Here is a 13,494-nt window from a genome sequence, read left to right as displayed (position 1 = left end):
ATTTGACAATATTTTGAATGTGGCTAAACATTGTAAACTCATTCGCATTCCCAAACTTAACCTAGAGAGTGATGCAGTTGTGGTGAGAGAAGTGGGAAATCACTGTTGGTGGTGGTTGGGTTGAGGAACTGCATAGAATTCCTATAGAGTGGAAGCATGCCATTCATCCCATCAAATCCACACCAACCCTCTGAAGAACATCCATCCCCCCAGACCTACCCCATTCCTGTATCCCTGTGTTTCCCATGACTAATCCACCTAGCCTGCACATCCCGCAATATTATTTAGCATGGAAATGTGTTGCTGGAAAAGCGCAGCAGGTCAGGCAGCATCTAGGGAACAGGAGAATCGACGTTTCGGGCATTAGCCCTTCTTCAGGAATGAGGCCTCATTCCTGAAGAAAGGCTAATGCCCGAAACGTCGATTCTCCTGTTCCCTAGATGCTGCCTGACCTGCTGCGCTTTTCCAGCAACACATTTCCATCTCTGATCTCCAGCATCTGCAGACCTCACTTTCTCCTATTATTTAGCATGGCCAATTACCCAACCTGCACATCTCTGGATTGTGGGAGGAAACTGGAATAACCAGAGGAAATCCAGGCAGGCACGGTGAGAATGTGCAAACTCCACACAGACAGTCGCCTGACGTCTCTAGTGCTGTGAGGCAACAGTGCTAAGTACTGAGCCAAAATGCAATGACATCTGGGATTGCACTGATTGGTCTCCAATGAACACATTTGGTTTCAGTGCCTCTGTTAAATCATTTAACCACCTGCTGTCGCCATTTTCTTTAGATAAAGGTGCCCTGGACTTTGAATAAAATCTAGACTGCTACATTTAGGTCTATCTACGAGCATCACTGAATATCTACTCATTACTGAATACTTAATCTTGCTCATTTTCAGTTTATTATTTTTACTTTTTACCAGAGTGATCATCTTTACAGACAGTTAGTTTTCACTCATGTCACACAATTAAACCAGACTAATTTTGGTAATAGCAGGAGTGAAATCGATGCATTTGATCAGACTAAATAGATCCATTCTATTGGTTTATATTACTCCAAGGCAAACAGTTCCATAGGTTATTTGAAATAAAGTCTGGAGGAGTTTCAGGAAGATAATTAACTAAATGGGAATGTATAAAAATAGCAAAATAATAGATGTAACTGAATACCTGGAAGGGTTAGTATGGGTTACTTTTCATTCGCCCCGCAATTTTCTTAAAACTCTAAGTTTGGTGTCACCTAAACACTTCTTTGTTTAATCTCACTCTTTTCCATCTTCACATGAGTGTTGTCATTGAGTTTGGGTCAATGCCATGCTCTCCAGCTCCTCCGTAAAAAAAACAAGTTGGAGCTAAATATTCTAGATCTAGCTTCTCTTTAAATTATGTTGAACACAATACAGTAGTAATTGTTATATTAATTATCTTTGTAACGTCAATACCCCGAGAAGAGGAGTAAATATTTTTCCTTTTTGACAGAAAGTGAGCAATTAGGTGTTTTACTTGGTCAAATTAATTGGCCTATAACAGTGGGATGTCTGTCGATATGTTGAAGCTAATGCAATTGATTGTGGATATTTTTTTCATTTACACAGGGACTCCAGTGAATCGGATTCCCATCATGGCCAAGCAGGTGTTAGATCTGTACAGTCTGTACAAGCTGGTCACTGAAAAAGGTGGCTTAGTGGAAGTCATCAATAAGAAGATCTGGCGCGAAATCACCAAAGGCCTCAACCTCCCTACCTCTATCACTAGTGCTGCTTTCACCTTGAGAACCCAGTAAGTTATAAAAAAGTATTTTGTAGTTAATATTACAAGAGAATGATCTGAGAAATATCCCTATATAGGCACGCTGCTTGTGCAGTATGACAGCATGATTCTTTAACCAGTTGGTATCAGGATTGTCATCCATTGCTTATTTTCACTACAGTTGTCCACTCAATACATTGCCAAACTCAGTTGGGTCACTAAGGTAGACAGATGGAAAATGTTTTGGGTGTTGTGTAAGTCAGAGAGCAGGACTTCCTGATAGTCAATACAAAATCCTTGTTGACCGAGGCAGTGACTAGCTAATTTCAGAACTGTGGGCTGTGGAATATGGTGGTGAATAAAATAAATAAGCAATTTAAAAACTGTGAAGATTAGAGAAATTATCTGTCCATTCCAACAGTTAACCCAAAGTAAGGGTTCAACAACTTGTACGGCAAGTGAAAGAGAAAATATTCAACAATGGCGATCCTTGGAGGTTTACATTTAAATATCTGGTTCAAAGAAGTGTAATAAAATAAAGTCACCATAATCTGCCTGACCACAAAGCTGCTATCTCATTAGAGGGAGATGACTGGTTTAATCTGAGGGCATAGGTTCAGAAGGACAGTCCTTCATGGTAAACTGAGCCAGTGCAGCCAGTGCAGGTCTAAAGGTCACTAAAACTCTTTTACACCAAACCACATTATTAGGTGAAAGTACCAAAAGCTTGGTCAAAAAGGTACATTGTAAGGAATGTCTTAAAAGGGGAAAGTGAAGTAGATGGACTTAGGGAGTGAATTCCAGCACTTAGGATCTTGGCAACTGAAGACATTGGCACTGTTTATCAACTGAATAAATTCAGGACACTCAGGAGGCTAGAATGAGAAGAGCATGGGTATCTCAGAGGTTTGTGGATCTGAAAGAAATTACATAGATAGTGAGAAGCAAGGTGATGGAGCATTTCAAAAACAAGACGGCATGTTTTAAAATTGAGACTTTTTTGGTGAATATTCATGGATTAATATTTAAGAAATTAAAAAATAGATAGTACCAGAGTTTGTTGGGATCAGGAATGATTTGGCGAGACAATGACATGTGGTCCGTAATGGAAGAACTTTTTACATTCCTTTATGGGATTTGGGCATTGCTAGCTAGGCCAGCATTTATTATCCATTCTTAATTACTCTGGAGAAAGTGACAATGAGCTGCCTTCTTGACCAGCTATAGTCATTGAAGTGCAGGTTGATTTACAGTGGTGTTAGGAAGGGCCATACAGGACTTTGAATGAATGACCGTGAGATACTCCTCCATTAGGGTAGTGTGTGACTTAAAAGGGAACTTACAGGATGTCCTGTTCCCATGTATCTGTTGCCCTGTCCTTCAAGGTGGTAATGAGTGCAGGTTTGGAAAGTGCTGTTGGGATATCGTTGGAGTTTTGCATTACTCCAATGCCTGGAGTTTTGCCTGGGGTTTTGCATTACTAGTCCGGTGACACGAATACTGTGCCACTACCTATGAGGGACTGTGAAGTAGAGTCTACAATCCAGAGGGATTAGGTGCTATGATGTGGGAGCTGGCCCAACTCAAACACTACATTTCAGCTTAACACAATCATAAGCTTCAATGATTAGGTGACTTATAAAGGCCTCTCAAACTCAGCTCAACAGGTAATTCCTATAGGCTGGTTTGTTATGCCATTTTAATTTAGTCAGCATCAATCAATGCTTAGACCATTGTTTGTACATTATAGGTGCAGCATCAGTAATTTTCAGACCTTTAATTGCCGTCATGTTAGGAAGAGAAAGCAACATAAAAAACTCTGTCAAGCAATGGAGAAACAACATCTTGTAGATAGAACACAACGTTGCCACTGTGTGTCAGTGCTGGAGAGAGTGAATATTGAAGTCAGTGGATGGAGTGGCAATCAAGTAAGCTGCTTTGCCCTGGATGGTGTGGTGATGGAAGAGCACAGTCGGTCAGGCAGTATCCGAGGAGCAGGAGAGTCGACGTTTCGAGCATAAGCTGTTCATCAGGAATGTGATGATTCCTGATGAAGAGCTTATGCTCGAAACATCGACTCTCCTGCTCTTCAGATACTGCCTGACTGGCTGTGCTTTTCCAGCACCACACTATTTGACTCTGCTCTCCAGTATCTGCAGTCCTCTCTGTCTTCCTGCTTTGTCCTGGATGGTGTCAGGCTTTTGTTGCTGCACTCATCCAAGTAAGTGGAGAGTATTCCATCACAACTGATTTGTGCCCTGTAGATGGTGGATAGGAAATGGGGCTCTCAAAGCTGTAGCATTTATATGGCAGGTCCTGTTCAGTCTCTGGGCTGTGGTAAACCCTGAATGATAATAATGTGGGATTCAGCAATGGTGATGCCATTGAACATCAAGGAGAAATGGTTAGATCCTTTTTTGTTGGAAATGCTGTTTTCTTGGCACTTCTGTGACATGAATGTTAAAGCTACATATCAGCTCAGGTCTGGAGATTGTCCGTGACATGCACTGTTCCAGTATCTGAGCATTTAGGACTTGATTGTGTAAATGTCCATGTTGTTAGGTAGGTTTTAGTGTTGCTGTTGTAGTAGAGTAGCACTGCTTGATATAAATCTTTGGTATTATTGCTAGAATGTTGTTTGGGCCCAAAGCCTTTGCGGTATCGAATGTCATTAGCAGTTATTTGATATGTGGAGTGAATGTATGGAATCCGTGTGATATAAACTGACCACTGAGAGTGGTCAGTTTATATCACGTGGATTCCATACATTCCATACATTCCATCAACAAGAGGTTGGCAGTAGATGGTAATCAGAAAGTTCTGAAGTCAATGTTGAAGACAACTCCTTCCTGACTATGCACTAGTGTGCCATCAACTCTGTTAGGTCTCTCTACAGGTTTGTCAGGCTATGCCCGAGATTGTGATGGTGATAGTGATGGTGATGGAGATGTCTGGGACATTGCGTGTAATCTGTGAGTGTGTTTATCTCAGGTTTAGGTAAATTTTGGATTGGTGATGCTGGAAGAGCACAGCAGTTCAGGCAGCATCCGAGGAGCAGCAAAATCGACGTTTTGGGCAAAAGCCCTTCATCAGGAATAATCTCAGGTTTAGTTTGACTATTCTGTGAGACTGTTCTCCCAATTCTGTCACAAGCCAAAACATATTGGTAAGGAGGACTCTGCAAGGTCAACGGACCTGCATTCCTGTTGTCATTTCTGGTGCCCAGGTCAATGCCAGGTTGTTTGTCCTGTTTATACTTCAAAACATTTTGATGCAACTGAATGGCTTGCTCCAGGACATTTTGGAGGGCATGAAGGATTCAGCGAGATTCCTGGGAGTCTGCAGTCATATATAGGCCAGATCAGGTAAATTTGGTAGATTTCCCCTTCTCCGAAGGACATTAATGAACCAGTTAGGGTTTTAACCACAGTTTGCAGGGGTTACATGGTCAGCATTTGATTAGCTTTTATTTCCAAATTTAAGTGAATTCAAAATTTCACAATTTCCTGTGCTGGGAGTCAAATGTAGCCCCAAAACATTAGCCTGGGGTTTTGCATTACTAGTCCGGTGACACGAATACTGTGCCACTACCTATGAGGGACTGTGAAGTAGAGTCTACAATCCAGAGGGATTAGGTGCTATGATGTGGGAGCTGGCCCAACTCAAACACTACATTTCAGCTTAACACAATCATAAGCTTCAATGATTAGGTGACTTATAAAGGCCTCTCAAACTCAGCTCAACAGGTAATTCCTATAGGCTGGTTTGTTATGCCATTTTAATTTAGTCAGCATCAATCAATGCTTAGACCATTGTTTGTACATTATAGGTGCAGCACCAGTAATTTTCAGACCTTTAATTGCCGTCATGTTAGGAAGAGAAAACAACATAAAAAACTCTGTTAAGCAATGGAGAAACAACACTGAAGGACACAAGAGGCTGCTTGTTTAGCAGTTTAAGGTCATAGACAGCATGAAATGGCTATTTTAAACAATAAAGTCTGTTCTTTCCATCAGATTTCTGTTTAATGGCATTTTCTGATATTGACAGCAAAGTCAATTCTAAATCTAGTGAACTAATTCAAAGACGTGCAGATCAGGTGGATTGGCTAATGCTAAATTGCCCCATAATGTGTCTAGGGATGTACAAGTTAGGTGGATTAGCAAATGTATTCAGGGTTATGAAGATAGGATGGGGACAGTGGTGGGTCAGGGTGGGATGCTCTTCAGAGGGTTGGTCCAGACTCAATGGGCCAAATGGTCTCTTTCTGCACTGTAGGGATTCTTCAAATTTGCTCTTCTATCCATGATCCTTAGTGACCTTTAAAGCTTTATATATGGAACATTATCAAAAAACATATGAAAGTCAGTATGAATAATATCTACTAGCTTGTGTCTAAATTTATTTTATGTATTTCTCATCTAACAGGTTCATGAACCATGGTTGATGTTTCTGAAATTATAGTGTCTATTTCTCCAGGTGAATGTTAGTAGATTCCTGAATCATGCTTTCAAACAATTCCAAACCACAATTTTTTGGAGTTTCTATTCTTCATAATAGCACAGGAAAGGAACAATAGCAGAACCCTTTTTGACTGGGGTGACTTCAATAGCAATGTAGATCAGTCGGAGAATATATGGGGTGGCTAATCTGAGACACTCCATTTTGCACACCTAACCAAGTTTAAAGTTTATGCCTTTCAGCAGAGCAGTTTCACTTTACTAATAAGTCCCCAATTACTTGCCCACAAATTTCTTACTCACCAAATTTCATTTGTTGACAGGAATTTGCCCAGATCTTTTCAGAAACTGATTGGGAGCTCTTGTTCCACAACTCATGCCAGTGATTTGTTCTGCATTGTTTTGCAAAACTATTTCTCCCTCTTATCGTCTTCTTTTGATGTCCTTAATTTGCAAATTTAATTCCTTGTCCTTAAGGTCTGCATGCAGCTAAAAAGTTTACTTGGTTCCACTTTACCAAGGTATTTTATCAAGTTAAAAACTTGCATCATATATCTTCCTGGACTTCTATGCTTGGGAGAAAAATATAATGTTGTTTTTGGGGCAATCTGATAACATAATTACAAGTACATACGTTTCCTCTTTCTTTTCTTCATACATGTTAAACTAACAGTTCCATAATTTCCTAAGTATCTTAGCGAGTTTTGAGAAAATTTGTAGCTCAGGTTGAGGTTCTGGATGTAGGTATCTAAGTATCTTGCTGCATTTCAGACATTAGTCATCTTCCATTATATAAATACTTTAAACGAGAGTTCTATATTGAACTCTGAAAGAAATTACTCCTAATATCATCCATATAATGACATATTTTCTGACCATCTCTCCTATTTGCCTTGAAGTTCTCTCTGATCTTTAATGAGTCACCTACATTTTGCTTAGTTAAAAAATATTTATCTCCTTGCTGTTGCTATGAAAACCCTGCTGTTGTTTTGCCTTCATGCACCTTTCACATAAATGATATTTCTCTTGATAAATATATCTCCATATCATCAGAACAGAAAGTCACTATTGAAGTTCAGGTTGAGTTCAATTATCTGAGATCAGTTCAGATCTAAAATTTACATGAAGAATAATTTAATGCTTTCATCTTCGAAAGTAACAATTTTGAAAGATTTCAATAACACTGAGTGTACTAGTGAAAGAACAGAATAAGATCAAAAAAGGCAGCCATTTGACCCTTTGAATCTGCTTGGTCATTCTATAAGATTATGGCTGATCTGATTGTGGTCATTATTCCCCTTTCCTGCTTGCCCTTCATAACTCTTGGCTCCTTCTAATTCAAAAATCTGCCTAACTCAGGTTTGAATATATTGAATGACCTAAGCTTGACTTCTTTCTAAGCTAGAGAATTCCAAAGATGCATGATCCACTGAATGTAGAAATTCCTCTTCGTTGCTGTTTTTAAAGGGAGACCACTTACTTAGAAAGCATCCCCTCTAATTTTAGATTCCCTATGGGAGGAGCTGTCCTCTAAGCAGCTCAACCGAGAAGCGATGAGGAATTTGCAACAGCAACAGTATGTGATGGAAGGCAGTTATAGAAAGGGGCGAAAGTCTCAGATACAGTCACATAGATGGGTTAACTCCAGGAAGGTTAAAAGAGGTAGGCAGCTAGAGCAGGAGTCTTTTGTGGATATTCCCATTTCAAACAGGTATGCTGTTTTGGAAAATGTAGGAGGTGATGGATTCTCAGGGGAATGTAGCACAAACAGCCAAGTTTCTGGTATTGAGACTGGCTCTAATGCAACGAGGGGTACGTCGGCTTCCAAGGGATCAATTCTGTTAGGGGATTCTGTAGTCAGAGGTACAGACAGACATTTCTGTGGCCAGCAGAGAAAAAGCAGAATGGTGTGTTGTTTCCCTGGTGCCAGGATCAAGGATGTCTCAGAGAGGGTGCAGAATGTTCTCACGGGAGAGAGGGGCCAGCAGGAGGTCATTGTCTACATTGGAACCAATGACATTGGAAGGGAAAAGGTTGAGACTCTGAAGGGAGATGACAGAGAGTTAGGTAGAAATTTAAAAAGGAGGTCCTCAAGGGTAGTAATATCTGGATTACTCCCAGTGCTACGAGCTAGTGAGGGCAGAATAGAGCAGATGAATGCATGGCTGAGGAGCTGGTGTAAGGGAGAAGGATTCTCATTTTTGGATCATTGGAATCTCTTTTGGGGTAGAAGTGATCTGTACAAGAAGGACGGTTTGCACCTAAATTGGAAGGGGACTAATATACTGGCAGGGAAATTTGCGTGAACTGCTTGGGAGGATTTAAACTAGTAAGGTGGGGGAGGGGGGGTGGGACTCAGGCAGATAGTGAGGAAAGAGATCGATCTGAGACTGGTACAACTGAGAACAGACGTGAGTCAAACAGTCAGGTTAGGCAGGGACAAGGTAGGACTAATAAATTAAACTGCATTTATTTCAATGCAAGGGGCCTAACAGGGAAAGCAGATGAACTCAGGGCATGGTTAGGAACATGGGACTGGGATATCATAGCAATTACGGAAACATAGCTCAGGGATGGGCAGGACTGGCAGCTAAATGTTCCAGGATACAAATGCTACAGGAAGGATAGAAAGGGAGGAAAAAGAGGAGGGGGAGTGGCATTTTTGATAAGGGATAGCATTACAGCTGTGCTAAGGGAGGATATGCCCGGAAATACATCCAGGGAAGTTATTTGGGTGGAACTGAGAAATAAGAAAGGGATGATCACCTTATTGGGATTGTATTATTTACCCCCCAATAGTCAGAGGGAAATTGAGAAACAAACTTGTAAGGAGATCTCAGCTATCTGTAAGAATAATAGGATGGTTATGGTAGGGGATTTTAACTTTCCAAACATCGACTGGGACTGCTAAAGTGTTAAAGGTTTAGATGGAGAGGAATTTCTTAAGTGTGTACAAGACAAATTTCTGATTCAATATGTGGATGTACTGACTAGAGAAGGTGCAAAACTTGACCTACTCTTGGGAAATAAGGCAGGGCAGGTGACTGAAGTGTCAGTGGGGGAGCACTTTGGGGCCAGCGACCATAATTCTATATGTTTTAAAATAGTGACGGAAAAGGATAGACCAGATCTAAAAGTTGAAGTTCTAAATTGGAGAAAGGCCAATTTTGACGGTATTAAGCAAGAACTTTCGAAAGCTGATTGGAGGCAGATGTTTACAGGTAAAGGGACGGCTGGAAAATGGGTAGCCTCAAGAATCCAGAGAAAGTATATTCCTGTTAGGGTGAAAGGAAAGGCTGGTAGCAAGAGGGAATGCTGGATGACTAAAGAAATTGAGGGTTTGGTTAAGAAAAAGAAGGAAGCATATGTCAGGTACAGTCAGGATAGATCGAGTGAATCCTTAGAAGAGTATAAAGAAAGTAGGAGTATACTTAAGAGGGAAATCAGGAGGGCAAAACGGGGGTATGAGATAGCTTTGGCAACTAGAATTAAGGAGAATCCAAAGGGGTTTTACAAATATGTTAAGGACAAAAGGGTAACTAGGGAGAGAATAGGGCCTCTCAAAGATCAGCAAGGCGGCCTTTGTGTGGAGCCACAGAAAATGGGAGAGATACTAAATGAATATTTTGCATCAGTATTTACTGTGGAAAAGGATATGGAAGATATAGACTGTAGGGAAATAGATGGTGACATCTTGCAAAATGTCCATATCACAGAGGAAGAAGGGCTGGATGTCTTGAAACGGTTAAAGGTGGATAAATCCCCAGGACCTGATCAGGTGTACCAGAGAACTCTGTGGGAAGTTAGAGAAGTGATTGCTGGGTCTCTTGCTGAGATATTTGTATCATCAATAGTCACAGGTGAGGTGCTGGAAGACTGGAGGTTGGCAAACGTGGTGCCACTGTTTAAGAAGGGTTGTAAGGACAAGCCAGGGAACTATAGACCAGTGAGCCTGACCTCGGTGGTGGGCAAGTTGTTGGAGGGAATCCTGGCGGACAGGATGTACATGTATTTGGAAAGGCAAGGACTGATTAGGGATAGTCAACATGGCTTTGTGCGTGGGAAATCATGTCTCACAAACTTGATTGAATTTTTTGATGAAGTAACAAAGACGATTGATGAGGGCAGAGCTGTAGATGTGGATTTCAGTAAGGCGTTCGACAAGGTTCCTCATGGGAGACTGATTAGCAAGGTTAGATCTCGTGGAATACAGGGAGAACTAGCCATATGGATACAGAACTGCCTGAAAGGGAGAAGACAGAGGGTGGTGTTGGAGGGTTGTTTTTCAGACTGGAGGCCTGTGACCAGTGGAGTGCCACAAGGATCAGTGCTGGACCCTCTACTTTTTATCATTTACATAAATGATTTGGATGTGAGCATAAGAGGTACAGTTAGTAAGTTTGCAGATGACACCAAAATTGGAGGTGTAGTGGAAAGCGAAGAGGGTTACCTCAGATTACAACAGGATCTTGACCAGATGGACCAATGGGCTGAGAAGTGGCAGATGGAGCTTAATTCAGATAAATGCAAGGTGCTGCATTTTGGGAAAGCAAATCTTAGCAGGACATAGACACTTAATGGTAAGGTCGTAGGGAGTGTTGCTGAACAAAGAGACCTTGGAGTGCAGGTTCATAGCTCCTTGAAAGTGGAGTTGCAAGTAGATAGGATAGTGAAGAAGGCGTTTGATATGCTTTCCTTTATTGGTCAGAGTATTGAGTACAGGAGTTGGGATGTCATGTTGCGGCTTTACAGGACATTGGTTAGGCCACTGTTGGAATATTGCGTGCAATGCTGGTCTCCTTCCTATCGGAAAGATGTTGTGAAACTTGAAAGGGTTCAGAAAAGATTTACAAGGATGTTGCCAGGGTTGGAGGATCTGAGCTACAGGGAGAGGCTAAACAGGCTGGGGCTGTTTTCCCTGGAGCGTCGGAGGCTGAGGGGAGACCTTATAGAAGTTTACAAAATTATGAGGAGCATGGATAGGATAAATAGACAGAGTCTTTTCCCTGGGCTCAGGGCGTCCAGAACTAGAGGGCATAGGTTTAGGGTGAGAGGGGAAAGATAAAGAAGAGACCTAAGGGGCAACTTTTTCACGCAAAGGGTGGTGCGTGTATGAAATGAGCTGCCAGAGGATGTGGTGGAGGCTGGTACAATTGCAACATTTAAGAGGCATTTGGATGGGTATATGAATAGGAAGGGTTTGGAGGGATATGGGCTGGGTGCTGGCAGGTGGGACTCGATTGGGTTGGGATATCTGGTCAGCATGGACGGGTTGGACAGAAGGGTCTGTTTCCATGCTGTACATCTCTATGACTCTAACCATATGTTTTCGATAAGATCATTCTTCTAACTCAAATGGATACAGGCTCAATCTGTTCACCCTTTCCTCAAACGAAAATCCTTCATGCTGTGAATTAACCTAACAGGCCTTCTCTAAACTGCATCCAGCGCAAATATATCCTTCTTCAAATAAGGGAACCTAAACTCTGAATAGGACTCCAGATTGGTCTCACTAATGTCCTGAAAATGTGTTGCTGGAAAAGCGCAGCAGGTCAGGCAGCATCCAGGGAACAGGAGAATCGACATTTCGGGCATAACGTCGATTCTCCTGTTCCCTGGATGCTGCCTGACCTGCTGCGCTTTTCCAGCAACACATTTTCAGCTCTGATCTCCAGCATCTGCAGACCTCACTTTCTCCTCACTAATGTCCTGTATAGTTTGAGCAAGACTTCCCTACTTTTATATTCAATCCCTTCTGCACTAAAGAAGAACATTTTATTTACCTTCCTAGTTACTTGCTGTATGTGCATATTGACTTTTGTGATATGTACATACAAGGAAGTCCAGATCCCTTTGTACTGCTGCATTCCGTAACATTGCCCATTTTAATAATCATCCACTTTTTCTATTCAACCTATCGATGTGAATAAGTCTGTGTTTGCTACATTATACTCCATTTGACATTTTTTTGCCCACTGACTTAACTTACTTTTCTTACTTTGCAGAATTTTTATGTCCTTCTCACAACATGCTTTCCTGCCTGTCTTTCTATCATTAGTGAATTTGTCTTCAATACTTCCAGTCTTTTGAACACGTTAACTTGTTGAACTATGTAGAAACATAAAGGTTTCAGTCCAATTAATGTATTGGAGTATTAATGCCAAAAAATACAAACTCTAGTTCCCACTTCATTCTTCTAAAACAAAGATATTCCAATTTATAATTGTAATTCTATTCAGAAGTGGGTCATGCAAGTTTATAAAGTAGAATACTGACAAGCTGCAGCAGTTGGGAATTCATTCAACAAGGACAGAATGCTCCATTTTCCAAGGGAGTAGAATGGCATGTGAGTCTGTAAAATTCAGCACCATGGCAGTGTCCAGTTAATAGTTATTAAACAGCCAATTGATGATTTCCTTCCACCACCACTTGGATTTCTGCCATAGTGAAGTAGGCTGGTGCCAAGAGTCCAAGGAACAATGTGAAACCTGACAGTATTATTGCCAGGGAAGGGGGTGACTGCCTCCTGCTCAGCTATCCTGTGACTTTGACAATGTACATCCCTCCCCACCCAAAAAAAGACATTTCCATCCCCTGTATTTCCTATGCACTCTTCCCATCCTGTTAATCAAACTGTACCTCATCCTAACCAATATATCTCAGCCCCAAAACAACCTGCAGCTGAATGGAAATCCCCCAATCAATACCACCATCCGTTAGTTAAAAATCACACAACACCAGGTCATAGTCCAACAGGTTTAATTTGAAGTACTAGCTTTCGGAGCGCTGCTCCTTCATCAGGTGGGTGTCCACCTGAAAGCTAGTGCTTCCAATTAAACCTGTTGAACTATAACTTGATGTTGTGTGATTTTTAACTTGGTACACCCCGGTCCAACACTGGTATCTCCAAATCATGACCATCCATTAGTTTTCCATAATGTCCCTATTGTGTACTCAACAAACCTGATTTTTCTGAGCGACAATTGAATTTTCATATTAATTTGAATGAGAATGATTTATTATCACTTGCATGTTATAGTGAATAATACAGTAAAATACAGTGAACACTTACTGCTTCAGTGTGACATTGTGTTATGCAGTACCTTTCTTTACAGATTAGAAATTGACAGCACATCACATAGCGCTGTAAAAGGCATGATTTCTAAAATAAAGTTGAAGGATTGATTCTAAGGAAGAGTGGTCTGAAGTTTAAAGTAAAGTTTACTATGTTTTGTTCTGGTAGTGTTTGGTATTCATGATGGGTATAATGGATTCAAAGA

General features: G+C 41.1%; 1 protein-coding gene across 5 annotated transcripts in view; it reads left to right on the top strand.

Moving 5' to 3' along the window:
* The window catches only part of LOC122544065 (AT-rich interactive domain-containing protein 3A-like), a 452,979-nt gene that overhangs the window by 422,255 nt on the left and 17,230 nt on the right, over positions 1–13,494 (top strand). For all 5 annotated transcript variants that reach the window (XM_043683220.2, XM_043683170.2, XM_043683096.2 and 2 more), the window contains exon 4: positions 1,601–1,784. In XM_043683220.2, the coding sequence (XP_043539155.2) occupies positions 1,601–1,784 (184 nt within the window). The remainder of the gene's footprint in view (positions 1–1,600; positions 1,785–13,494) is intronic.

Source organism: Chiloscyllium plagiosum, unplaced genomic scaffold, assembly GCF_037043375.1.
Source record: "Chiloscyllium plagiosum isolate Xiang-an unplaced genomic scaffold, Cpla_swu_hap1 HiC_scaffold_1, whole genome shotgun sequence".
Lineage (NCBI taxonomy): Eukaryota > Metazoa > Chordata > Chondrichthyes > Orectolobiformes > Hemiscylliidae > Chiloscyllium > Chiloscyllium plagiosum.
This window is presented reverse-complemented; position numbering and strand designations above follow the sequence as displayed.